At 46.1% G+C, this 27,552-nt stretch overlaps 1 protein-coding gene across 1 annotated transcript; it reads left to right on the forward strand.

The window, feature by feature from the left end:
- The first annotated feature begins 482 nt into the window (after positions 1-482).
- BID (BH3 interacting domain death agonist) lies at positions 483-27,175 on the forward strand. Its single transcript, XM_047865102.1, has 6 exons — positions 483-613; positions 15,224-15,299; positions 19,033-19,246; positions 21,983-22,122; positions 24,339-24,551; positions 25,742-27,175. Exons 2-6 carry the CDS (start codon positions 15,288-15,290, stop codon positions 25,751-25,753), a joined length of 591 nt encoding a protein of 196 aa, XP_047721058.1. The 5' UTR covers positions 483-613; positions 15,224-15,287; the 3' UTR covers positions 25,754-27,175.
- Positions 27,176-27,552: the final 377 nt, after the last annotated feature.

A 27,552-nucleotide genomic window follows, 5' to 3' on the forward strand; every position in this document is an offset into this window, starting at 1 on the left:
TTGGAGTCACGTGTGTTTCTCCTCTGGCTGTGCAGTTGTGGGGCTATCTGGACACGTGGACTGGTGAATGGCTTCACGAGATTATTAGTGGGAACTACCACCCCCGAGGCCATTCCAAGACAGTCCGGGAGGATTCTAAAAGCAGTTCCACGCAAGGAACATTAGGAATTATCCCAGCATAGCCGGAATGAGTGGCTAACCTTCCCAGATAGCTACCTTGACATGGAGAACGGTGTGAAGATGGAAATGTTGCTATGTTGGGGCCACTGTATCATCGGCTGATGGGCCTAGCTGGAGTCGGGGTCCTCGCCCGGCTCCAGGCACCCAGGCTTGGGAACGAGCGCAACGCAAAAGCCTTCTAGCTTCCCGGGCCCCGCTCCGGCACCCAGCGGCTGAGCTTCACGGTAGCGGGAGGCTGGAGGCGGGCCGGGGGCGGGGCCAGCCGTGGCGGGCGGGCGGGCGGGGCCCGGGGCCGTGCCGGCGGGAAATAAAGGAAGTGGGCAAGCCGCGGCTGCGTACTCCGCGCGCCTCGGAGACTGCCTGGTCTCTGGTCTTTGGTCCCCGGTCCCCGGCCCCCGCCGCCCTTCTCTTGGCTTCCTGCCGCGGCTGCTGGGTGAGTGAATAGCCCCCGTACTGCGCGCGTCCGTCTGCGCCAAGCTGCAAGTTTAGGAGCCCGTGCCTACCGGGTGCGGGGCTCGGTGCTCGCCGCCGGCCAGACCCTCCCAGGCACAGCCCCGCACCGCCTGCGGCTGAGGGTTGGAGCTGGAGGGCGAGAGTGGAGGCACGGGCTGCCAGGTGCCACTCCACCCGGAGCGCGCCGCGGGACCCCGCCTCGGGCAGCCTGCGGGACCCCAGGGTTAGAGCCTGCCGGCCCTCGGCACCTGGCGTCGGGTCAGCCTTTCACCCCGCCTATCGACCGCCTGGGCCCCCTCCTTGGGTCTTCGCGGCCCTGACACCGGCCGGAAGGACTCCCCCATCCCGCTCGGAGGAAGGAGGGGCTCACGGGGAACCTGGAAAGCAGGAGGGGGGCCCGTGCGCGGCTCCTTGATTCTCTCCTGTGGCCAGAGCGGTCCTCCGCTTGGGGAGGAGGCTGGATAAGGCTTTGTTGTCTCCTCTCCAAGCGAGTCTTCGGGTTTGGCCCTAGGCTTGTGGGGCCTTGGCCGGAGTGCGGTGGAGAGGATGGTGGGTGAGGACTTAAGACATCCTCCGCCCACGGTTCCGTTGACGGTTCTCAGTGAGACCAGCGGCTGCCGGGTCCAACCTCCGAGCTGAGAAAACCGACGGGAAGGGACAGGTTCAGGTCACACACCTGTTCAGCACCAGATCCGGAACCCAAATCCAGACACAGACCTTGGACTCTGGTCTAGGGCACTTTTCCCAGTGCCTGGCTGATTCCTGAGGCCAGAGAACCTTAGAACTGTTAGAAACTACATGCATATACTAGCTCGTGGTAGACATCAGTTTATTGAATGACTTAGTGACCCCAGGGGATCCTGGGAGAGCTCTAAAGCCCCCAGCTACCAAGTGGCTGGGCTAGCGGGGGTTTATCTATTCATTCATACTATAGTAAAAATGTGCAGCCCGTGCTGGGGTCCTGGAGGGACAGCGGGGGATGGGCTTGAACACAGCTAAGGTCTTCTGGGATTGGATTGGCCTGGGAAGGGTTGAGGAGCAGGCGGGGTACCCAGCACATAGTGCCCCCACCTTTTCACACAACTGCCTAAATCCACTGCCAGGCTTATCTGTCTGCTCAAGCCTCACTTGATGCATCTTAGCTGGTCTGTCTCTATAGAAGGGGGAGCTAAGGGAACCTGCCAAAGGATGTGGTTTTTCCACATTCCATCTCCACCCATCTGGGGTGCATGACAGGTCTTGAGATGGGGAAAGCTCTCCTGGGCTTTGGTCTGTGCCATCTTGAGGCAGACCTTGGACTGGGGCCCTCAGAGTCCACTGGGAGTCATCAATGACTGTTCCTGGAAGATAATCTCGTTTTGGAGCTAAGAGGAAAGTGGGAGAAGGACTCCTTTGGTTTTAAAAGTTCAGTTGGGCAGAGCTCTAGTAGGGCACTGTTGGGAAGAGGGTAGATGTGAAGGCTTTCATTGCCACTTGCAATGTGTGAGTTCTGTCCCTCTTGCCCACAGAGGGAAGAGTAACTCACAGGGAAGAGGTACAGTGTCAGCACCCGCAGGAGGCCTTGTATAATACCTCATGGGTGGGGATTAAAGGCAGCCTTTTTTTGGGTGTCCTTGAGCACTGAGGTGCCTATGCTGTGCTGGGCATGGGGGCAGTATGGTTCATGAGGGACAGGGTGCTGTCTCTTGGGAATGGAGATATAGACTGGCAGCTGTCATACATCAGGATGCAGGCTTTGATAGTGTTTGCTGCAAAGGGCTTCGAGTGGGTTGCTGTTAGTTTTGTCTGTAGACATTAGGCCATCTGAAGTGGGCTCTGAAGAATGAATAGGAGCTTGCCAGCTGGGTAAGATGGGAAAGTGTACTCAGGGCAATGCAGGAATGTGGGGTAGGTGTGCCTAGGTGTGAAAGAGGTGTTTCTAGGTGGAAAGGGGCATTGCATGCCCTGCTTTGAGGCCTTGCCCAGAAAAGCTCACAGTGTTAGCCAACCTGGGAGACTAATTGGAGGAACTGCAGGTTCCACTCATTTGCAAATGAGAATGGCCTGTCAGGAGTGCTGAGGACACGTGGAGGAGCAAGACCCTGGAGGATGAAGTCTTCTAGTGCAGGAGTCTTGGCTTGCAGAAGGGCAGTTAATGACATTTGAGCCATTCTCTTTTTCTCTGGTGCTGATCAGGGACTGTGTATTCCTTGGTGGTAGTACCCAGGATGCTGCTCTGGACTCCCAGCTCCTGAGAAGCCTCACTCTAGAGCTGTGGCCATTGGAAGTCCTTTCTGTGGTTGCACCTCTGGTCAGTCTGGAGCTTTGGGGTGTAGTGCTGGCCTGGATGCTCCCTCAGGTCAGCTGCCCACCCTACTGGGCCTCCTATGCATAGGATCCGATTAGCAGCCCCTTGGTTGGGACACCTGGCTGGCTACCCCCACAGGCCATACAAGTCCTTGCCCAAAGCCACTGACAGGTTTGAAAAAGCTGATTGAAGATGGTGATAACATACAGAGCTCATTGTGGGCTAGATACATGCACAAAGAACTTTATGTGTATTAGGTCACTTGGACATCACAGTAATCAGGGACTAGGTTATCATCTTTATTCTTCAGATGGGAAAACTGAGGCATGGAGTGATTAAGTAACTTAGCCAAGGTCACAACTGAGGGAGTCAGACCCCAGAATCCCAGCTCTAAGTATTATATTGCACTGCCTGGATTTCCAGGCTACTCCCTACCTCATTTCCCAAATTCGGCCCATCTACCCTCTGCACCTCTACACCGGTGAGACCTGAAGGGGCAAGGAGCAGAGAGAATGACCATGGCCTTTCTGGGGACTTCTCTGCTGTGCAGGCAGCTGGTGATGTCCGCAGGACAGGAGGAAGCTTCAGGGAGCAGCACCATGGACCCGCTGGGTGGGATTGTGCCCGGCAGGCTCCCCAGTTTCCTCTCTCTGGGGCTCAATCCTTTCTTTCCCCACCTTCCCCTCCTCTTCTCTTCCTGCCTGCTGTGGTCAAAATGGGGAAGTTTCAAATGAAAAGCAAACTTGATGTCTGAACGAACCCTAAAGCAACCATCGAATTCTTGGTTGACTTTTTGTGTCCAGGGTCCTAGAAGCTACCAACTTAGAAAATGAGGAATGTTAACTAATTTGGATGTAAATTTAAAAAAATTTAAATTAAAAAAAAATTTTAGTAGCTATAAAAAAAATGAAGTGGTTTGTTTTAAATGACCCTCTCCCCTTGGTAATTCTATCAGCTTGGGTGTTGGAGAAGGGCACCAGGAGGTAGAGTGTTATGACCCCTCTGAGTCTTAGAAGTCTCTAAAAGGGGACCGGTTACTTTCAGACACACAGAGTGGCTGGACTGAAACTGCCCTGCCCCATAGATCGTGCGGCCGCGCAGAAGTGGGGCTGCCACTGTATGAAGAGAGGCCTGCCTTCTGGGCCCAGGATGTCAGGACCACCACAGAGATTGCAATACTTTGTGGCTGGGCTTCTGCCCCAGCTGAATGGGATCGCCAAGCCTGCACTTACTAAGCTCCTGCCATGTTGATGGCTATGCTGACCAGTGGGGCAGGTCAGCATCTGCCTTATATGCTCATGTGCTTAAAAAAGTCCCTTTCTTCAGAGTTAGGAAAGTGAGTGCTGAGGCCTGGGTCAGGGGCAGGCCAGTCCTTGGAGTTCCGAACACAGCATGGTTGGGGGGGGGGGGGGGGGGGGTTGGGGGAGTGGGGGTCTGAGCTTTTATCTGAGGCCAGCAGTGGTGATGTTGGTTTTTCTGTTAGTGGGCATCTGTGCATATGTAGTTGGCTTAATTTGCGTAACTCATTTTAATTCTTATGTGAATTCTGTGATGTGAATGAATACATAGATGTGAAACATCAGTGGTGGGGTGTTTCTCACGTGTGCTTGTGGTTAGACAAGCTTTCAGGTGGCCTCAGTCCTGGGTCTAGGACTGGGCCATGGCCATGTCCCAGGAGCTCCTACTTAGATCCACACCCTCATGTTCACTGCCCCCCCTCCCCTGCACTCCCCTCCCCTGTAAGCCTAAGTGAAGGGTAAGAATCTCAAGAGGCAGGGAGTGTCACCTTTTACAAATGTGGGGAAAGTGAGGTCACATGGCAGGTTGAGAACCAGCTGTGACCTCTCTCTCTCTCCCTTTAGAGGATCCCTTTTGTGTGAGCCTCTTTTTTTTTTTTAATTAGATTTTTTTTTTTAATGTTTATTTATTTTTGAGAGAGAGAGGCAGAGAGAGGGGGACAGAGGAGCCAAAGCGGGTTCTGCACTGACAGCAGCAAGCCCCATGTGGGGCTTGAACTCATGACCCACGAGATCATGACTGGAGCAAAAATCAGATGGTCAACCAATTGAGCCACCCAGGCGCCCTGGGAATTTGTGAGCCTCTTAAATGCTGCTGGGCCCCAAGGACTTAGGGAGTTTGGGGCTTTTCTGGGGTTTCAATTTGTCTTTCCAAGGAGAGCTAACTGAAGTCAGAGCTGGGGGACTAGAGTTCAGTTAGGACCTGGAGGCAGCAGGAGGACATGATAGGAGTAAGGGAGCAGGGGAGAGGAGGCAGCAGATGGGTGGAGGAGAGGGGCTGAGTCATGAAGGCACTTGGGAGGTGGTATACGGGTCGCTCCTGGGAGTAAGAGCTGGAGAGTGATCCAGAGCTGAGTAACTGGTCCTGTGTCCATAACACCAGGCCTGAGGTCTCAGGCATTTGTGTGCCTGTTTGGGACAAGGCCAACTGGATAAATGAGTCACAGCACCAGCAACCCCTCTTGGCATTAGGGAGGACATTATTTATAATGGATCACCATCTGGGTAGTCAGATCTGTATCAGAAGGGCTGGGAGGGGCTCCTGCACCAGCAGGCAGCTCCTTGGAGACAGAAAGGAGGAGGCTGCCTTTGGGGTTCAGTTGGGGGAATCCTGAGCTTCTGGTGGGAGAAGGCATTGTGTTTGCGACTGCCCCCCCCTTTCTTCTGGCCCAGCCACCTCTGTATGTATGGTAGTGGTGGGGGAGGAACGGGGTGCAGAGGACCAAGGCCAGGTTCTGCACTAGCTGGGCACCCTGGAATCAAGGCAGACCCTGCTATGGGTGAGGAGATAAACTACCCTTGACTAGAACTTCTTCAGAACTTTCCAGCAGGTATTTCCTCACCCTGTCCTGGAGAGGGTGGGGGCAGGGCTGTGAAGTCAATGGGCTGGCAGGCTGGTGGGCCTCTGGGACTGGGTGACAGCACAGCCTTGAAGAGAATGCCTCTCTTGCCCACCACACTTTCTTTGTCAACCTCCTCGACCCCCATCACGGAGTTCCTGACTGTGAGACCAGCTGGCAGCCAGGTGTCCATCACATCTCAAAAAGCCCTGCTTCTCCCTGGGGTATCTCCTAGGAAGCTTGGCAACATCCAACCTCCTAGACTCTTTCCTGGATGACTGGGGAGCTGAGTCCAGTACCCTTGGTGGTCACAACATCTCATTGGAGTGGTGTTTATCAGTATGTAAAATGATTGCGCCGATTATATTTTCACACCCTATACTGCTCCAGATGCAGGTAATCATCCTATTGCATAGGTGAGGAGACAAAACCTGCTAGAACTTGGGAGGTGGGAGGGCTGTTGCTTAACCATGGAAGGCCCTGCTGGCTGTCCTCGCCCTCCTGCTCCATTCAGTTGCTTCACCTGCCAGCTCTGGCTCAGAAGGGCAGTGTGGGAGCAGTCCCAGGGTGGCCGTGGTCTGGGGTCTGACTTAGCCTTGGTAACATCCATTTTCTTTTCTGTGACTAAGCTGTAAGAGGAAGACAGTTAGGGGGTGTTGGAGGGAGAGGCTGTAGGACAGATAAAGGCCAACTTACACATTTTGGAGTGGACTCTGGGATGCCTTCTTGCTCCACCCAGGGTGCACATGTCTATCAGAAGCCCAGGGTTTGGCAGGGGAAGGGAAGCAGGAGACTTTAGGAGAGAGGCCTGTGGACCTGGGTGAAGCATTAGACGTGTGTGAAGGGACGGCCTGCATCATCTGGTAAAGAGGCTCCTGCCTCTTTATAACATCCTCCTTCAGGCTGCCTTTCTTTTAAAACACTTTATTGAGATATTTCACGTACCACAAAATTTGCCCATTTAAAATGGTCCTTAGTATATTCACAGTTATTCCAACCATCACCACAATCTAATTTTAGGACATTTCAATAGCCCCGAAACTCCACATACATTACCAATCATGCCCTAGTCCCCCTGTCCCCGCAGCTCTTGGCAGCCTAATCCATTCTCTGTTCTGTGAATCTGTCCATCCTATAAATGGGATCATACGACATGTGACCCTTTGTGCCTGTCTCTTTCACTTGGCGTATTTTCACGGTTCATGAGTGTTGTAGCACACATCAGACCTTCATTCCTTTTTACAGTCAATAAAATATTCCATTGTAATAGAGATAACCATATTTTGTTTATGGATTCATTAGTTGAACTTTTGGGTTATTTCTACTTTTTAACTGTTGTAGATAATGCTGCTATGAACATTCATGTACAAGCTTTTCTGTGGACCCATGTTTCCATTTTTGTTAGTTATATGCCTAGGAGTAGAATTTCTGTGTCAGTTGATAAAACTCTGTTTAATTGTTTGAGGAACTGCCAAACTTTCCCAGAGTGGCTGCTTCATTTTACCTTCCCACCTGCAGTGTACGAGGGGTCCAGGTTCTCCATGTCCTTGCTCACTTGCTATTATTCATCTTTTTATTCTAGCCATCCTAGTGGCTTCATTGTGGTTTTGACTGGCATTCTTGTAATAGCTAATAATGTTGAGCATTTTTTCATGTGCTTATTGGCCATTTGTGTATCTTTTGGATCCTATTCAAATCTTTTGCCCAATTTTTAATTGGGTTGTCTTTTCATCATTATTCTAAGAATCCTTTATTGTCAGTCCCTTGTCAGATAAATGATTTGCAAATATTTTTTCCCATTTTGTAGGTTGCCTTTTCACTTTTTTGATGGTACCTTTTCAAGCATAAGAGTTAATTTTCTTTTTTTTCTTTTAAAAAAAATTTTTTTAATGTTTATTTATTTTTGAGACAGAGAGAGACAGAGCATGAACGGGGGAGGGTCAGAGAGAGAGACACAGAATCTGAAACAGTCCCCGGGCTCTGAGCTGTCAGCACAGAGCCCAACGCGGGGCTCGAACTCACAGACTGTGAGATCATGACCTGAACTGAAGTCGGACGTTCAATTGACTGAGCCACCCAGGCACCCCAATTTTCTTTTTTTTCTTAAAAATTTTAAAGTTTATTTCTTTTGAGAGAGCGCGAGAGAGCAGGGGACAGGCAGAGAAAGAAGGAGAGACAGAATCTCAAGAAGGCTTCACGCTGTCAGCAAAGAGCCCCAACATGGGGCTTAAACTCACAAACTGTGAGATCATGACTTGAGTCAAAATGAAGAGTTAGACACTTAACAAACTGAGCCACCCAGGCGCCCCAAAGATTTTATTTATTTATTTAAAAAATTTTAATATTTATTTTTGAGAGAGAGTGTGAGAGGGGGAAGGACAGAGAGAGAGAGAGCAAGAAGGAGACACAGAATCTGAAGCAGGCTCCAGGTTCTAAGCTGTCAGCACAGAGCCCGAGGTGGGGCTCGAACTCATAAACCATGAGATCATGACCTGAGCCACAGTCAGATGCTTAACCAACTCAGCCACCCAGGCGCCCCCAAAGATTTTATTTTTAAGTAATGTCTACACCCAGTGTGGGGCTCAAACTTACAACCCTGAGATCAAGAGTCGCATGCTCTACCAGTCAAGCCAGCCAGGCACCCTGTGAGTTAATTTTCAACAAGTCCAGCTTATCTGTTTTTTCTTGTATAACGTATTATTTTGGTGTCCTATCTAAGAAATCATTGCCTAACCCAAGGTCTTGAAGTTTTATACCTGTGTTCTAAGGATTTTATAGTTTTAGCTCTTACATTAATTCTGTGATCTATTTTCAGTTAATTTTTGTATATGACATGAGGTAGGGGCTTATAGATATCCAGTTGTCCCAGCACCATTTGTTGGAAAGACAACTCTTTACCCTGGTCTTGCCTCTTTTGTCAATGATTGATTAACCATAAATATTAGAGTTTATGGACTGTCATTGCTATTCCATTCATCTGTTTATCCTTTGCCAATTCCACACTGTCTTGATCACTGTAGCTTAGTGGTAAGTTTTGAAATTGGAAAGTGTGAGTCCACCAACTTGTTCTTTTTCAAGATCGCCTATTCTGTGCCCCTTGGATTTCCATATAGATTATAGGAACCATCTCTAACTTTCTGCAAAAAAGCCAGCTGGGAGTTTGAGAGGAATTGGATTGAATCTGTAGTCAGCTCTGGGGAGTATCACCATCTAAACTATAATAATTCTCCCAATATGTGAGCATTGTGTGGCTTTCTTTCAATGGTATTTGTAGTTTTCAGTGTACAAATCTTATACGTCTTTTGTTAATTGTATTTCTAAGAATTCTTTTTTTTTTTTAAAGTTTATTTATTTATTGGAGCACCTGGGTGGCTCAGTTGGTTAAGTGCCTGACTCTGGCTCAGTTCATGATCTCACAGTTTGTGAGTTCGAGCCCTGTGTCAGGTCTGTGCTGACAGCTCAGAGCCTGGAGCCTGCTTCAGATTCTGTGTCTCCCTCTCTCTCTGCCCCTCCCCCGCTCACACTCTGTCTTTTTCTCTCTCTCAAAAATAAATAAACATTTTTTTAAAATTTATTCATTTTGAGAGAGAGAACAAGCAGGGGAGGGGCAGAGAGAGAGGGGGACAGAGGATTGGAAGCGGGCTCTATGCTGATAGCAGACAGCCCAATACGGACTCGAACTCACAAACTGTGAGATCATGACCTGAGCCGAAGTCAGATACTTAACCAACTAAGCCACCAGGCACCCCAAGAATTCTCCTTTTCTTGATACTGTTATAAAGGTTATTTTCTTAATTTCATTTTTGGACTGTTTATCGCTAGTGTATAGAAGTACAATTGATCTTGCAAATACTTATGTTCTGCAACCTTGCTGAACTCACTTATTAGTTCCAGTAGTTTTTTTAGTGGATTCCTTGGGCTTTTCTATTTGTAAGATCATGTCAGATCAGTATGTTTCAAAGCTTCTCAGTTGATTTCAGTGTGCCAGGGTTGAAAACTACTGGGTTAGATCAGTGGTTCCCAGGCCTTTGAGATGGAAGGGGAGGGGAACAGAGTAGTCAGAGCACTAGAATTTCTGAGGAATTTTCCTGAGTGTCTGTGGGTGAGAATGAGGGGCTGAGAGCTTAGACTCAGCCTAGGCACAGAGGCAGAGGGACCAGTATCCTAAACGCCAGCTTCTTCCTTTCCCAAGGAGGAATCCAGTTGGGCCAAGGGAGTGGAAGTATGCCTTTTACAGAAGTGTGTTCTGGGTGAGGGTGACAACATCCTCCCTGCTGGGAGTTGTTAGAAAGAGCCCACGTTAGAACCCATAAGAGTCAAAACCCAAAAGAACTCGTCAGCGGGTTAGGGAAGCTGTCGAGGTCCTGTGGAGAGGAACAAGTCTGGCTCTGAGCCACCCAGGGCTGTCAGGGCCATCTTTCTGGCTATGCCTGGACCCTGTCCACCCCAAGTAACTGGACTTCACCCCACTTGAAAGACTTTTTCTTACAGCTCTAGACTAGTGGTTTTATATTCATAAAAGTAGATGTGAGAACTGGCAGATACTTTAGAAATCCACATTCTCGGGGCACCTGGGTGGCTTAGTTGGTTGAGCATCCGACTTCGGCTCGGGTCATGATCTCACAGCTTGTGAGTTTGAGCCCCACGTCTGGCTCTGTGCTGACAGCTCAGAGCCTGGAGCTAGCTTCAGATTCTGTGTCTCCCTCTGTCTCTGCACCTCCCCTTCTTGTGCTCTCTCCCTCTTTCTCTCTCTCTCTCAAAATAAATAAACATTAAAAAAAATAAAGAAATCCACATTCTCTAGAAACTGGTTGTATCCTCTTCTTACTAGTTGCTTCATTAATTAGTGAGGTAAATGAAATCTTTGACACATGTCCATTTTATCATTTTATATTTGTATGAGAGTCATGGTTTCACTTTTTTTCTTTTAATTACGCATTAGCAGTTTTGGAGGTCATCTACTGAAAAGCATGCCCAGTGGATTCACATGGTCTTTTCTTAGCTACCAGAGGCAGTAGCTAAGCAGAACGTTTGTTTGTTTGTTTGTTTGTTTGTTTGTTTGTTTGTTTGTTTTTGAGAGAACGCATGTGGGGGAGGGGCGGGGAGGGCAGAGGATCTGAAGCTGACTTTGTGCTGCAGCCTCGAGCCCAATGTGGGGCTTGAACTCATGAACCGTGAGATCATAAACTGAGCGAAAGTTGGATGCTCAACTGACTGAGCCACCCAGGTGCCCCAGAACGTTTTTAAAAATATTTATTTATTTATTTAGACAGAGAGAGACTGCGTGAGTTGGAGGGGGAGGGGCAGAGAGAAAGAAAGAGAATCTCAAGCAGGCTCCCTCCATGCTCAGTGTGGAGCCTCACGTGGGCTTGATTCCACAACCCTGGGATCATGACCTGAGCCAAAATCAAGAGTCGGGTGCCCAAGAGTTGGGTACTCAACTGACTGAGCCACCCAGGTGCCCTGAAATAGAACATGCTTTTAACTTGACTGACTGTGTCTCTGTCTCTCTCTTCTCCTTCCCTCCCTGTCTCCTTCCCTCCCTGTCTCCTTCCCTCCCTGTCTCCTTCCCTCCCTGTCTCCCTCCTTCCCTGTCTCCCTCCCTCCCTGTCTCCCTCCCTCCCTGTCTCCCTCTCTCCCTCCCTGTCTCCCTCCCTCCCTCCTTCCCTGTCTCCCTCCTTCCCTGTCTCCCTCCTTCCCTGTCTCCCTCCCTCCCTGTCTCCCTCTCTCCCTCCCTCCCTCCCTCCCTGTCTCCCTCTCTCCCTCCCTCCCTCTCTCCCTCCCTCCCTCCCTCCCTCCCTCCCTCCCTCCCTCCTTCCCTGTCTCCCTCCTTCCCTGTCTCCCCCCCTCCCTCTCTCCCCCACTCCCTCTCTCCCCCCCTCCCTCTCTCCCCCCCTCCCTCTCTCCCCCCCTCCCTCTCTCCCCCCCTCCCTCTCTCCCCCCCTCCCTCTCTCCCTCTGTCTCTGTCTGTCTCTGTCACTCTCCTGACTTTGTGTTTTGTTTTGGCTTGGTTTGCACATGCAGATCAGTTATTCCCATTGGTGACAGCAGTGATGGAGGATTTGGCTGTGTGGTCTCATCAGGTGCTGGTCTTTATGGACTGTTCTCTGTTGAATGAGGATGACAGAGAAGCTGGATTGTTGGACTCTTTTACACATAGGAATTATTGAGGACCCCCAAAAGCTTTTGATTAAGTGGGTTTTATCTATTATATTTTCTGTGTTTGAAATTAAACCTGAGAAATTTTGGGGTGCTTGGGGGGCTCAGTCAGTTAAGCATCTGACTTTGGCTCAGGTCATGATCTCACCGTTCATGAGTTTAAGTCCCACGTCGGGTGAGCTTGAACCCCACTTTGGGCTCCATACTCTTTCTCCTTCTTTCTCTTGTCTCTCTTGAGATTCTCTCTCTCTCCTTGTCTCTCTGCTCACTCACTTTTGCCCTCCCTCTCTCCAAAAAAAAAAGTTAAAAAAATAAAACAAAATTTGAAAGTATTTGTTGATTCACTTGAAAATATCATTTCTTGTTGCTTATTAACAAATTTTTTAAAATACTGCATTTTAGGGGCGCCTTGGTGGGTCAGTCGGTTGAGCATCCGACCTTGGCTCAGGTCATGATCTCACTGTTCATGAGTTTGGGCCCCATGTCGGGCTGTGCACTGACAGCTCAGAGCCTGGAGCCTGCTTCGGAGTCTGTCTCCCTCTCTGCCCCTCCCCCGCTTGTGCTCCCTCTCTCTCTCAAAAAATAAATAACATTAAAAAAAAAGAAAAGAAATGCACATGAGTAAGGAGTGCAGTTTTTAAATAAAAAACTGGCCAGGGCCCCAGAAGGGGACATCCTCAAAGCATTTGTACAACTTGGATCCCCTTTCTTGGGTATTTTTTTTGTTTGGTTGGTTTTTTTCTCTAGAGCAAAAAGGAGAGTTCCTAAACAGCAAAGTTTTGACAGGAACATCCTAGTTCCAAAGGAGTCAGACTGATGGCCAGCACAATTCCAAGAGCAATAGTCAGTTCATACTCTCAGAAAGGACAAGACCTTAAAACAAACCCCACATAAAGCCTGGAGAGCTTGGGCATAAAGAGAGCAGAGCCTGAAATCCAGGAGAGAACTTACCCTCAAACTTTGGGGTCACTGAGAAAGCAGTGAGGCCACTTGGCTTTGTGGGCACCCGGTCCCTGTTTGCTCACCAGCTGTGGAGCTGTTGGGGTCATCTCAAATTTCCCACTTCTGATCATTAAATAATATTAACCTTAAAAATCGAACTGCCAGTGATTTCACCAGCAGCTGTGGATTTATTTGGGAATAGCAGAGAACTGTAATTTAGAACAAGCAAACTATGGCAAAACCATAGCAAGTTCACAGAGCAAAGGAGAGGACTGTGCTTTTCCAGAGGAAATTGGAAGCTGGGAGGGCTGTAATAAACAAAACAAAAAGCCCAATTGGATGAACCAGGAGCTCCAATTATGGTGGCTCCTCATTGGCTGGGCTGTTGCTGGGGGAAGAGGAAAAGCTTTCTTCCTCCTGCTGGGGTAATAACGATAGTAAAGTAGTGTCAGACTTGTAAGGTACCTTTGTTCCTTCTGGGTCTGCAATTCATGAGGAGCCATGGGGCGTGAGAGCGCCCCCTGCTGGCCTGCTGCAGCCATTCTAAATGAGGTTTCCTTTTATTTTCACAGTATCAAAGTCTGGAGGAAATCAATTAAATGTTTATGTTAATTATCTCTTGAGTGCTATCTCCCCCACATAGTTTTCTAAAGTTACTTCTTGAGAGAACAAGGTGGAGGCCAGCATTCAGTCCACTGCACCTTTACATTGTTAGTGGCTTGTGGACATCATTTGGCTTCTGTGGCCTTTTTCCTGAGGGGCGTATTCTGTTTTATTCTTTGTCCCGATTCTGATAATGGTACCAGCTCTTGCCTCCTTCCCTATGGAGGGCCTGTGGATAAGCCAGCATCTGTAGGTTCCCTGTCTGTCCAAATACACCTGAGTCCTTTGCTCTTGGCCCCCTTTCCTCCCACTCAGCCATACCCAGCCATGGGCTCTGCCAGATTCCCAGTGTGAGGGTTAGGATGCAGCCTCCAGCTTTGCACGATCTCTAAGGCCAACAGGAGCACCTGAGACAGGGGCATGGGCAAATCGAGAGTAACTGTGTCCCACAAATGTGCACGGCTGCCTGGTGTGGAAGGCATGTCCTCCATGCTGGTCTTGTCCTAGCCTCCTTTTCACGTGCATGTGGGAGCCCCACCCGTGCTTCCTAAAGAGGAATTGGTTGTCTGTTCTTGTTTTTTATCTCTTCTGTTTAAGGACCCAAGATAAAATTGCCAAATTTGGCTGTTTTTTACCCTACAAAATGATGATTTCATTTGGTTAAAACTAATATTGTGTGTAAACACACACATACGCAGGCAAGTACATTTTAAGATAGGATTATATTGTTGAGACTGTTCTTTAGAAACTTTGGTCTGTCTTGGACATCTTTCTCTACTGATGCACACCTAGATCTCTCATCCTTTTTTTTTTTTTTTTTTCTCACGTTATATGTATTCTACTTCATGGGCATAATTTTTTGAACTCAATTCCCAGTTGCCTTTTGTCTGGTCAATTGTTTATGATGGGTTATTTAGTTTGGAATATGTGCCATAGAGGACCTTTAATCTTTTGTGTAATTGTCAAATATATTATTTTTTCTTCTTTCTTTCCTTTTTTTACCACCAAATGCTAGAAAACATTTTATTTCAAGGCTTCTTTTTTTTTAATATACATTTTACAAGAGCTCTTTCTGGATGAATGCCACTGAAATCATGTGGCCTCTGGAGAGAAATGGTCTGCCTCGCTGTCTCTTACTCCCCAAACCTAATTTTCTCACCCACCCGGATCAACACTGTACACCGCCTGCCTCTCAGCATAGTTGTGTGGAACAGAACGGATAACGTGAATGCTCTGAGAATGGCTGCACGCTGAAGTAATGGTTATGTAGTAGTCATATCAGTGGTCGTAGTAATAATAAAAGAGTCCCTAAAACTTCTAGGTATACTTATCAGCTAACTTTATTCTTGTAAAAAGTACACTAGTGTAAGTATTTGTCTGAAAATAATTCATAAGCTATATTGCCCTATTTGTCTGATCAGTGAGCTCGGGGCGGGAGAGCTGAGCTCTGAGGTTGGAGGATTGATTTTGGGGAGCTCTCCATGCCTTGGCAAGTCTCTATAGTGAGGAAAACTCCAAAGTCCACTCACTTGGGCTGCTGCCCAGGTTCCATGCTGTGGAGAAAGGAGCAGCCTGAGTGAGTGTGGTTGGGATGGGTGAGGTGTGAGCCTGGCCACTGTGGCCAGGGCACCTTTGAGCCAGGGTCCAGGATGACTCCCTCAATTCTTTCCTGAGGGTCCTGGAAAGGGGTGTCCCTGCAGGGAACAGCTGACTACCCTGTGTGCATGTGTGTCCTTTTCCAGGTTGCTGACTTGGGACACCTACAAGGCCGGAAACCAGACAGAGCCCTGCAAGGCTGCTTGTGCCATGGATTCTCAGGTCAGCCCATGCACTTCTCCTGGAGGAATGCTTTGGGAGGGGGAGCAAGGGTGACTGGGGCCAGCTTGTTCCTTGTGTGTGTGCAGTCAGTGTGCACCTGGCTGACCCCTTCTTTGACAGCACTGCAGAGAGGAGCCTCACATTCACAACTTGCTGTAGCACAGTAAAAAAAGAAATACCTGTTCTCTCTCCTCTTCTCTTCCCTCCACCTTGTGCCTGATCACTCACTGGAAGGGCAAGGCGGCTTTCTGATTCAGGACCATTTAGAAACTCTAGAATTCTAGGCCATTCCCCTGGCTTCAGTAGGATGGTACCTAAACTGCCTTGTCTGTACTTACCTTTTAATTAGCTGGAAGAGAAAATCATAGCCTGTCCAATCAAAAGCTCTTTATTTATTTTCTTACTATAATCTTTTTGCTTCCTTTCTTTTCCAAATTCTGTAGAGGCCCCTAGCACCAGAGGCTTTTCTGTGTCTACACTGTATGTATCAGCCTTCTCTTCTCACCAGCTATTGTGAGAGGTAACTGCAAAAAATCTAAGGATTTGATGGTTAAACTTAGTGGCCCACAGTTTCTGAATCCCTAAGCATAGCAACATCTGATGCCTGGAAGGTTCTCAATATATGCTTGTTAAATATCCTTCTAAAGGATGGAAACCACATGGTTTTTCAGGTTGCTAGCTGGAAGGACTGAGACATGGTGGGCTCAGCAGAGATGGTGGTTGCTTGACCAGGAGATTTCTGCAGATCCTCTTGTCCTGATGAAAGTCTGTTCTCAGTGTTCAGAATTCCCTTCCATTTGGTGCCGTTTAAACCTGCCCACCATTCTTGTTGCATTCATTCGTTGTTATTTTTTAAGATTTCCTTTAGTATTTCTTGTAGGGCAGGTCTACTGCTATATTTTTGTTTACTTAATTTATTTTTTTTAAGTAAACTCCACACACAGCACAGAGATCTCACGAACCAGGAGATCATGACCTGAGCCAAAACCAAGCTTAACTGACTGAGCTACCCAAGGGCTCCAGTTTTCCAGTTTTTAAAAAATTATGGTAAAATATACATAGGATAAAATTTACCATTTTAACCTCTTTTAAGAACACAATTCATTAATTAGCATTGAGCACATTCACATTGTGTCTCCATCACCACCATCCATCTCCAGGACTTTTCATCTTTCCAACTGAAACTCTGTTCCCATTAAACACTAACTCCCATCCTCCTGTCCCCATCTCTGGCAAACCCCACTCCACTTTTTGTCTCTGTGGATCTGACTATTCTGAGTCCCTCAGAGAAGTGGAATCCAACAATATTTGTTCCTTTGTGTCTGGCTTAGCATAATGTCTTGTGTTTGTTTGTTTGTTTGTTTTACTATTATGGTACTGTTCATCCACATTTTAGTGTTCTTTGTTTTTTTTTCTTTTTTAGAAAAACAAAATAAGAGATTGGTTTGGATTTTGGAGGGTTTTTTTGCGGGGGGGGGGTTGCCTTTTATTTATTTTTTAACTGTTTGTACGGTGCTGGTTTTGCCAGGTTTGAGCACCTGGATTATCCCAATTTATCAAGCACATTGATGGCTTTCCATTTTTTTCTCTGCACTGAAACTGATTTTATAGCATGAGAGTTATTTTTGCTTCCTTTAAATCAATTTTGTAGTATGTCCTTCAAGGTTTCCTAAGTCTTGATCATTTTTCTTAACATACTTTTTCTTGTGATTTAAAAGGATAAATAGCTATCAAATCTTGCATCTTCTGAGATATCCATTTCAACTTTTATCACTAGAAGATCAAAAAGGGTGATAGTTTTGTACTCAGTTTGCCACAAGCTCTATTTGTCCTTGGAATTAAATACTATCAGCTCCTGGGTGCCTGGGTGGCTCAGTTGGTTAAGCGTCTGACTTCAGCTCAGGTCATGATCTCACAGTCTGAGGGTTTGAGCCCCAAGTTGGGCTCTGTGCTGACAGCCCGGAACCTGGAGTCTGCTTCTGATTCTGTGTCTCCCTCTCTCTCTGCCCCTACCCCACTTGTGTGCTCTCTCTCTTTCTCTCAAAAATAAATAAACATTACTTTTTTTGTTTAATGCTGTCAGCTCCTGAGCCCGCTTGCTTTTATCTTTCTTTCTTTTCTTTCTTTCCTCTTCTTTCTCTTCTTTCTTTCTTTTCTTTCCTGAGCCTGCTTTCTGATTTGTGATGTCGTCTGGTCTGACATGCCCATCTAACAGTGTCTGTCAAACTGCTTTCCAACCACCTGTACTAAATGTTTGAGTTTGTGGTAATTCAACCCACAACCCTGCCCCAGCCTTCCTTTCTTCTCTTCTGGGCAGGACATCTCCTTAAGGAAGAAATGAAGGATGTTCTTGAGTTTCTAAGCTGTCTTGTGCCACCTGGCCTCATTATACAGTAATTATAAGGATACACACCCCCCCCCCGTTTTTTTTTTTTTTTTAAGTTTATTTATGTATTTTGAGAGAAAGAGCAAGCAGGGGAGGGGCGGGGGGGTGGGTAGAGAGAATCTCAAGCAGATTCTGCTCTGACGTGGGGCTTGGCCTCAAGAACCATGAGGTCATGGCCTGAGCTGAAACCAAGAGTTGGACACTTAACCAGCTGAGCCACCCAAGTGCCCTGGATTTTTCCCCCTTTTAAGGGATAATTCTGGAGAAGTAAAAACTGGTTAACAATACGTTAGCTCCTTATTTTGTGCATTTTATTTATTTAAAGGCATTTGCCCTCTAAAAACTGTCCTAAAAGTTTTCTTATTTTTTCCTAATGAAAAATATTCAGGACTTAGAAGACAGAAATAAATATTACAAGTACCTTCATCTTCTTCTGTTGACCTTCTCTTACAGTCTAGTATGTGTGTTTTACATTTATTTGGGCAAATCTCAGTATCCCCAGGCTTCCAGATGATTCCCTCTTTCATCCTAGGTCTTTGATTGCTCTGAGCACCCCTGGCTGCCAGGTCTGCGAGTTTTCACCTTTGTTTGCCAAGAACACCATCCCAGATGCACTCGGCACACTAGAAATGTCCCTCCTGGCTCCCAGAGTACAGATATCCCTCTTGGCCCCCAGAGCTCCCCTGCAAGTGTTGCTAACGGATGGAGAGCTGGCAGGCAGAGACCACCAGCCTCTCACATTAGAGCAGGAGCCATCCCCCTATGTGAAGCAAACCAAGCCTACCCAAAGGCAAATGTTATCTGTGGTCATTATTACCCAGTATTTATGGAAAATTTGCTGGTTGCACAATATCATCTTGGCCCACAAAGAAGATTATGAAAGAATTTCTAACTGCTGGATGCGTAGCTGGTAAGGTGGGCTGAAGTTGGTAAAAGACACGTGAGAGTTAGCATAAGCATATAGATGTATAAGGATGATATCTAAGTGATGATATTGGCTGACTTACCTAAAACAGCCTTTGTACCTTCCTCCTCCGAAAGTAAGCTCACCCCAGCTCAATGTTTTCAGGATGTCAAGCATATGGTAGATGAACCACCTTCTGCAGAATTGGAGCTTCCTCTTTGGAATCTACAGGTGGTGTTGCTTAAAGCAGGCTCTGCAGATTTGGCCTCTGCCCACTGAGTCCTCTTGTATGCACAGGGTTATTCAGATATCTTGGGCCAGTGAGGCTATTTCAGGCTCAGCTACCCTCAGAGCCCTTTTGCCAAGCTCAGCTGTAGGAAGGGCCTCTGGTCCTGGACTAGCTTCCCACAGGTCTCCTTGATTTGACTCCCTTTTCATCTTAGGTCAGCAATGGTTCAAGCCTCCAGGATGAGCGCATCACAAACTTGCTGGTGTTTGGCTTCCTCCAAAACTGCTCCAACTATAATTTCCATAAAGAGTTAGAGGTGTTGGGCCGTGAACTGCCTGTGCCACCAGCTTACCTGCAGGAGGACCACGATGATGGGCTCCAGACAGATGGCAACCGGTGCAGCCGCTTCTTGGATAGCGAGGAGACAGGTACCTAGCATAGCCTCCTCTGCCCCAAATCTGGGCTTTGTTGTCTCCACTAACTTTTAGGGAACTTAAGTCCTGGAAGGAACCTTTGGACTCAGTGTCCACCTACGTGGTTTCAGTCCACTGCATATGTTTGTGTCATATGGTTGTTTGGTTTGTGCCTCATAACTCCAGTGGAGCAAGACTCTCTAGTTTCCAATCAGTTGAAATCCACTCAGTTTCTTTATAATGATTCTTTGAATCTGTATAGTACCTCACACTTTCACTTTCATATGTATTACGGCATGATTATCTACAACATAACTAGGGCATTGAAGTATTCTGAACCTAATTTCCAAGTGAGGAAACTGAGGCCCAAAAAAGGGTCAATTACAAACCCCAAGTCAGGCAACTACTGGACACAGTCCAACCAGGTCTTGGGCCAGGCCTGTTTCCTTAAGCTGGGCTCCATCGTCCTCTGCTGCTGCCTCCCAGTATATCATGGTTTCGAGGCTTTCTTCACTTTTCCTCACCCACATCCCTGTGCTGCCCTTCCAACCTCACTTTTTACTCTTCTTTGTCACTGGTGAGGCCTCCACAGAGGGAGGCCATTCTGAACTCTAAGGCTGAGGGAGCAGGGCTGGGAAGCAAGATAAGGATCAGCCACTCCCAGATTTGGGCCTGGAACAGTGGTTCTCAGTAGTGTGCACATTGGAATTCCATGAGGAACATTTTCAAAATGCATAGTCTTTGGGCTTGACTGCAGCTGTCTGAACCAACATGTTCTAGGGTGGAAGACTCTCAGGTGTTGCTGGGGTATATGTCCTGGTTAGAATCATTGCCAAAGGGACTCTGAGGTCTTGGACCCAGTCCTCACAACCTAGCCAAAGGACTGAAATCCTGCCTCCTGCCGCCCAGATATCTCCTGGCATAAGAGATTGCACTGCCCTCTTGTGGCCATGGGGGAGACCAACAGCTGATCCAGCTTTTGGACCTCCAGCTCTATGTTAAATTGAGTGGATGGGGGATATGGCAGAGTTCCCCCACTAGCCAGGGTGTGCCAAAGACTTCTGTGCTTTAGAATCCAGCTACTGTATCTCCTGGGTAGCTCTAAATTTGAATAAGGGCAACTGGCCCCCTTTGGGGAAGGCTTAGGAGGGGGTGAAGGGCAGGAATGGCTTTGCTGTCAGAAGCTATGGCCGGAGTAACTGTAACCAGAGGCTGTCCCCTGGGCTGTCTTTTGCTCTTCTGCACCATTCCTTGCCCTTAGACTGCAAAGCCTGGCTTAACTCAGTGTCCAGAGTGCTAACCATTACACTATGGAACCCCACAAGCCTGGCTTAACTCAAATGGCATTTGCAAAGGTACACTTAACTTCACTGCTGGTGGAAAACTAGTGTGTAGATTAAGTACCTGATGAGATTTGGAAGCAAAAGGCAAACTAGAGGCTCTGTACACCACAGTTTCATTGGTGAATTCATTTACTCAGCTGGACACTGAATCCGCCACGGCTCCTGAAGTTGCCGCAATAAAGTGGAAAAGCACAGAGAAATCAGTGAGGCAGAGTCAGTATAGTGGGAGCTACGGAGAGCATGGGTCCTCCACAAGGGATCAGGAAAGACTTCACAGCTATAACTGCAGTTGAGCTTGGCTATGGAGGAAGGGGTACATTTTGGCTCTTTGGAAACTGGGAAGAGGGAATGGCAACAGCTTAAGCAGACACTTGAAGATGAAAAGATTAGGGTCTGTAAAAGGTACTGTGAATAGTTGTTTGGCTAGAGTGTTTGGAGGGAATAGTGGAAGTTATGGTCCAAGGTGTTTGGAAGCTAGGTTATAGCTTGTCACTTGAGCAACGTGTGAGCACATGAATGAGTAGAGATCACAGAGATCACAGAGATTCAAGGATCACAGTCAAGACCACAGTAGGCAGTCTAGGGCAGGTGAAATGCTGAAGGCACAAAATTTAAGGAGGAACTGTCTCCAGGGGCACACCAGGACACTTCACCCTCTCAGTGCCTTGCTTGCCAAAGTATATTGTGGAGAGTGGAGAAGGGCCTGGAGGGCAGTGAGAAGGCTAAGAGGCTACAGATGAGAGCTGATGGAGAATCCACACCCAGGTGGTGGCAGTGGTAATGGTGGGACAGACGGTTGCATCTGTGAGATAAGATTTGACAATTGCTTGAGGATGCCTGCAAGGACTGGGGAGATTGAGATTTCTGTCCTGGGTAAATAAGAACCCGGAGAGAAGGTGCAAACACAGAATATAAGATTTAATGGGAGAAATAACAATGGCTGGCATTTATTGATTACTTACTAGGAGCTAGGTACAGGATCCATTCATTTACACATTCATTAATTTGTGTAGTTGTCTGTTGAGCCCTACCGTGTGCCTTGCATTGTTTTCAGTGCTGCATATTTGGCAGTAAACAAAACAGATTTAAAAATTGGAGCTGTTAGGAAACTTACCTTCTGGCAAGGGAGTCAGACAAAGAACACGGACAGGTAAAATATATGGTGGTAGTGAGTGCTGAGGAAGGAAAAGGGAGGGCGACGGAGAGGGCAGGTGGCAGTGCAAGTGGCAGTGTTAATAATCTCGGACAGAGTGGCGTTTGAAGCTGTGGAAGCCGTGGAAGCAGGAACTAGCTTTGTTCCAAAGCAGAATCCCTTTCTTTTTCTGGTATGGGATGGATTGGGAGGAGGGGTCAAACAGGACCATTTTTTGAATCTGCTGTGTCTCTGTGTCCCTGCCTGAACATTCAGATTCTGAGAATCAAGAGGAAATCATCCAAGATATCGCCAGGCAGCTCGCCCAAATCGGGGATAGGATGGATCACAGCATCCACCCAAGAGTGGTGAATAACCTGGCAATGCAGTTTATGAATGTGAACCTGTCAGAAGAAGTAAGTGAGAATATTCACCAGTGCCCTTTCTGGGTTAGTCAGGAAGTGTGAGAACTTTTTCAGTTGTCAGGTGTGTGTGTGTGTTTTTTTTTGTTTTTGTTTTTTAATTCCAATGTAGTTAACATACAGGGTTATATTATTTTCAGGTGTACAATATAGTGATTTAACAGTTCTATGTATTACTCAGTTTTCAGCACGATAAAGTGTACTCATAAGCCTCTTCACCTATTTTACTTATCCCCCCAATCCACTTCCATCTCTGTTAACCATCAGTGTGTTCTCTATGTTAAGAGTCTGTTTTTTGGTTTGTCTCTTCTTTTTCTCCCTTTGTTCCTTTGTTTTGTTTCTTAAATTCCATATATGAGTGAAATCACATGGTATTTGTCTTTCTCTGACTGGCTTATTTAGCTTAGGATTATGCTCTCTAGATCTATCCATGTTGTTGCAAAAGGCAAGATTTCATTCTTTTTTACAGCTGAGTAATGTTCCATTTTGTATACACCACATTTTCTTTATTCATCTATCCATGGACACTTGGGCTGCTTCCATAGTTTGGCTATTGTAAATAATGCTGCAGTAGACAGAGGGGTACAAATATCCCTTCAATTAGTGTTTTTGTATTATTTGGTTAAATACCCAGTAGTGTGATTAGTAGACGGTAGGGTAGTTCTATTTTTAACTTTTTGAGGAATCTCCATACTGTTTTCTACAGAGGCTGCTCCAGTTTGCATTCCTACCAACAGTGCATGAGGTTCCTTTTTTCTCCACGTTCTCATCAACACCAGTTGTGTTTTTTGTTGTTGATTTTAGCCATTCTCACAGGTGTGAGATGGTATCTCATTATGGTTTTGATTTGCATTTCCCTGATGATGAGTGATGTTGAGCATCTTTTCATGTGTCTGTTGGCCACTGTGTCTTCTTGGAGAAATGTCTGTTCATGTCTTCTGCCCATTTTTTAATTGGATTGTTTGTTTTTTCGAGTTATAGAAGTTCTCTATAGATTTTGGGTACTAACTCTTTATCAGTTATGTCTGAAAACCTCTTCTCTCAGTCCACAGACTGCCTTTTAGTTTCCAGTTGTTAATTAAAACACCAAGGTCTGTCCTTTGTCTCTTATCAGACAAACCAGTGTCCAGTGAGGTAATTCAGTGCCTACAAAACAATTGGAAATAGAATCATAGCATGGTTAATTGTTTTTCAGAAGAATTAACTTACTTGGTATTTAGGAAACCTGAACCTTAAGTCAGAGTTAAGAGTTTGATATAAAACCTTCCAAAAAAGATTAACAAAACGTATATGACTCTTCCAGGACTAACTTATTCTTTCCTCAGTTTTAGAGAGTTGAATAAAAATGTGAGTGAGAACATCAGGTCATTTACCACATGTGACAAGAGTGACATTTTATTTAGCCCGCTACTCTTAACTTCATGGTTAAAATCAGTATAGAGCTTCTGTCCCTTGCGGGTACTGTAAACTAGCTCCTCTAGCCTTCCTGAAGAAACTTAGTGGGAGAGATGCCCCAAGGCTGTCAAATCTGTGGCTACATGAGTTTGGAGGAGGGGAAAGATTCCATCCTTTTGACTGGAGCTGCAAATGCAAACACCCCTCACTACCCAGAAATGTGTCTGTCCTCCAGGGCAGCCTCCTGCCTCCAGGAAGGTTTGTCCCCTCTGGATCAGCAGCTGTCATAGCCGTGGTATTGTTCGGTATTGTTCTGCCTCGGGTCCTCTCCCACAATGTTGACTTAATTTTGCATATGAGTTGATGAGCTTGAAGGTCCTTAAGAGTCTGGTGGTCTGTGGTGTGCCCCTGCCATGTAGTGAGAATGTCATGTTTAGCCCCCTTCATCATCTCCTTCCGGTAGCTAGGTCTGCACTGGTAAGATAGGCCTAAGACGTCTTGGGTATTTAATTAATTTTTTATTTTAAGTGCCTTAGAGGAAGGGAATGACTCATTTGTCTAATGTGAACACACACACTCAAGATGTATTTGATGAATGTGTGTCCAGCTATGGGGACTGAGCTCAGCCTACCCTTTCCATTGCCTCTCCAAATTAAATTGTTTCTCACTCTCCTCCAGCCTCCTCAGCTGTTTAATAAGTTCTTCCCTCAAAATGAAAGCATGCTTCTTCCTACTTAACATTGGTGGACTGTTCTCCTTTCCGAGGGCAAAATATTAGTGAATGAAGTTTCACGTGACCCTGTGTCTACCTGCAGGACAGAAGGAAGCACCTTGCTGCTGCACTGGAGCAGGTCCTACAGACTTACCCGAAGGACATGGAGAGGGAGAAGACCGTGCTCATGTTGGCCATGGTATTGGCCAAAAAGGTGGCCGATCACACACCGTCCTTGCTCCGTGATGTCTTTCACACAACAGTGAACTTTATTAACCAGAACCTACTCACATATGTGAGGAACTTAGTCAGAAATGTAAGAACCAGTGATGTCAGCTCCTTGGCATTTCGCTGAATCCTCTTGGTCTCTGCCTGCTCCTTCTAAGGTCTGGAAACACAGCAGAGCTCTCTGCTGCCGGGCTTCTTTCATCCTTTCTCCCCTGCTTCTGGTGACCAGACCACACGAAAGGGACCTTGCTACTCAGGTAGAAGGTGTGGCTTTGCTTCTGCGAGAAAGTTGTGTTGTAGAAGGTGGTGATGAGCACCCCTTTGAGCTTCATCAACTTTATTTTTAAGACACCCTGCTATCAGAGCACACTGCACACTCTACTCTTGCTAGGATCCAAGTCATACAGTGTAGGTTACGGGTCGAGCATGAGAGAATGTGGTGGGAGTGTCCCCAGCTGGGCTTCATCTGCCTTCACCTCTACCTCATCACAAACATAAGTATAATTTACATTTAAAAACATGTTTACCAAAAAGGATGTTGGGGAGAGATGCCAAAATGGATAGTCAAAAAGGGGGAAAAACTATCTAAAATCTTGCCCAGAAAACCTGTCCAAGATATTAAAAGTCACAATTCTTCATGATGCTGCCTAGGAAGAAGGGCCAGACAGGTAGTAAAGTCTGTTGCTTCACTTTAACTGGAAATTAAGTGGTTGTATCTTATCTGTAAGTTTAGTGAATGTTTGGGATTTTGTGTGTCAGAGGCATTACTCAGGCATCTAACCCCTGATGCCTTTCTCTGTGTGCCATGGTCTTCATTTATGGCAGCATTTTAAAACAGGAGAACGAATACAAATCTTGAAGCTGAATTGTTGGGAGAAGGTAAGCCTGAGAAAGTTCTTAACAGCTTTCACCAACAACCATCTAGCTGGACAATAAGTGGGCAAGATGTCAACAGCTATCTGTATTAACAGCCTCCCGAATACTGAAGGGCTGAAACAGAATCTTCATTCCTTGGACCAAGATGCTTCTTAGCACCAGAAGTGATTCAATAGATGTGAATATCCAGATCTCAGCACCTTGAAAGCCTATGTCTTTGCAATTGCTCCCATGTAGCAAAAAGGAGGATGCAGCAATCTAAGGATGACAGGGCTCCAGAGAGTGTGTTTTGCACAACCCTGACTTCACATCTATTGATTGTGGCACCAGAGTCCTTAAGTACTAAATCCTGGTTAGTGAATCAGACTGGCTAATTCTGTCTATTTTCCTTTCTTGCTGCAGGAGATGGACTGAGTGGACAACTCTGCAAAAGTACAACTGGTTAAAACTTGATATGGTGACAACAGTACACCTGCCTCCAGTGGAGATGGAGCCATGGCTGTGTAAACAAAGTTCTTAGAGAAGATAGGCACGAAGTAATAGCTATTTATTTCTTACTATTTTAAAGATGATGTTTTAAGCAAGTGATTCATTTAGAAACTTTACCTTAACATACTTGAATGAAAATGTCAACTTGCACAGATTTGAAGGAGTTTCATACCATCTTCCAAATCCACCACACACTGTGCCTTTATCTTATTTCAGCTGTACGGGTCTTCACTTGAAAATTAAATTTAAGAACAGATTGTAAGGCAGAAAAAAAGGTTTTTTTGCTTAAAAAAAAATACTGTTTATTAAAGTGCAACCTTGAGGTCTGACAGCAGGCAATATGAGGAGAGTAAGGTCTGGAGACGGATGAACTTACCCCTCACAAATGAAAAATTCCTCTCAATGTAGGGCACACCTTGATACTAAGGAAGTTAACAGTCTTCCCATTTAAAAACCAAACAGTACAAGAGGTTCTGGACTAAAGTTCTGTACTCAAACAATGGGAAAATCAGGCCTCAAAACATGATTTTTTTCAACTCGATTTCCTTTTGAGTTAAGAAGGACCACAGGCAATTGAAAGGTGTGGAGATCATTTAAGGACCCACGTCAGCCACAGCTTCCAAAATCAGGTAACCAAATGCACCTTTTCTTTCCAAGAAGTCAAGGCTCTGATAAAAATTTTAAGCTGATGCAGTACCAGAAGCTACTACATACAGCCCATGGGGGAATGTCTGTTAATAATCTTCCATTTTCATTTCCCTCCCATATCCCTCAGCTTACCCTTGCCCAAGAAGTGATATCTGAAGAAAACAGGTTTCTAGCCATAAAGATAAAACAATAGTTAGACTTTTAAAAATTCAACAGTTGAGGTGGTTCCCTTTCTTAGAGAGACAGTCAGAATGCAAGTAATAACAAAAGTAAGTCACTTAGGTAGTGCCAAAATAAACCAGAGAGAGCTTACATTTAGAAACAGTGCAATACTGGTCTGTTGTTCCCAGCGATAAGCATTTCCTAGGATTCTGTTTAAAGGTACAGTGGTGGATGCTGGGTCCATATCACACACATTAATGTTAGGCTTACCAGTAATACCGTTGTTACTACGAATAGAACACTCTGGGAAAGGATATGAACAAGAGTAATAGGTACTAAGAAATACTTTCTTGTTACCAAAAACACTTTTCTGTTCCTTGAGAGTTTAATCAGAAAAGAAATATGACTGCATTGTTCAGCATTAAATACATACCACACTAGGGCTGGGCCTCAATCTGCTATCTGCAGTATGTTGCAAATACTAAAAGCCATGCAGTAAGAAGGCCACCATTTGGAAATAAACCGGTAATGCTGTTATGTTTTGGAGTGGACTTTTTTTTTTTTTTGAAGGATTCATATCACAGTGGAAACAGGTTGAATCACACATATACATACATACCCACTCATCCATACGTGTATCAGTCAGTTCAATCAGATTCTCACTAGGGGTGGGGGGACACTTTCTTCTGAAAGGAACAATTTAAATACAAAGTCAGCTCTAATGGAAGAAAAAAAGAGCTCTAAAAACGACAGATAATTCCAGACTATCTCTTATAATACAACTTTTCACATCTTTATCTGCCAGTTTTGCTTAAATTGATACAGTAGGCCACCATTTTCATACAGCTTATACATACGTGTTGGTGTAAATTTCTTCAGACCAAGTTAGACTTTCTCAGCCATGAGGCAAAATT

Source organism: Prionailurus viverrinus, chromosome B4, assembly GCF_022837055.1.
Source record: "Prionailurus viverrinus isolate Anna chromosome B4, UM_Priviv_1.0, whole genome shotgun sequence".
Taxonomy (NCBI): Eukaryota; Metazoa; Chordata; class Mammalia; order Carnivora; family Felidae; genus Prionailurus; species Prionailurus viverrinus.

What these genes read in the sequence shown, in the direction of transcription:
- BID (XM_047865102.1), top strand. An exon ending in CTTGGATAGCGAGGAGACAG is followed by an intron (nt 19,247 to 21,982) that starts GTACCTAGCATA and finishes CTGAACATTCAG; the next exon opens with ATTCTGAGAATCAAGAGGAA. An exon ending in ATGTGAACCTGTCAGAAGAA is followed by an intron (nt 22,123 to 24,338) that starts GTAAGTGAGAAT and finishes GTCTACCTGCAG; the next exon opens with GACAGAAGGAAGCACCTTGC.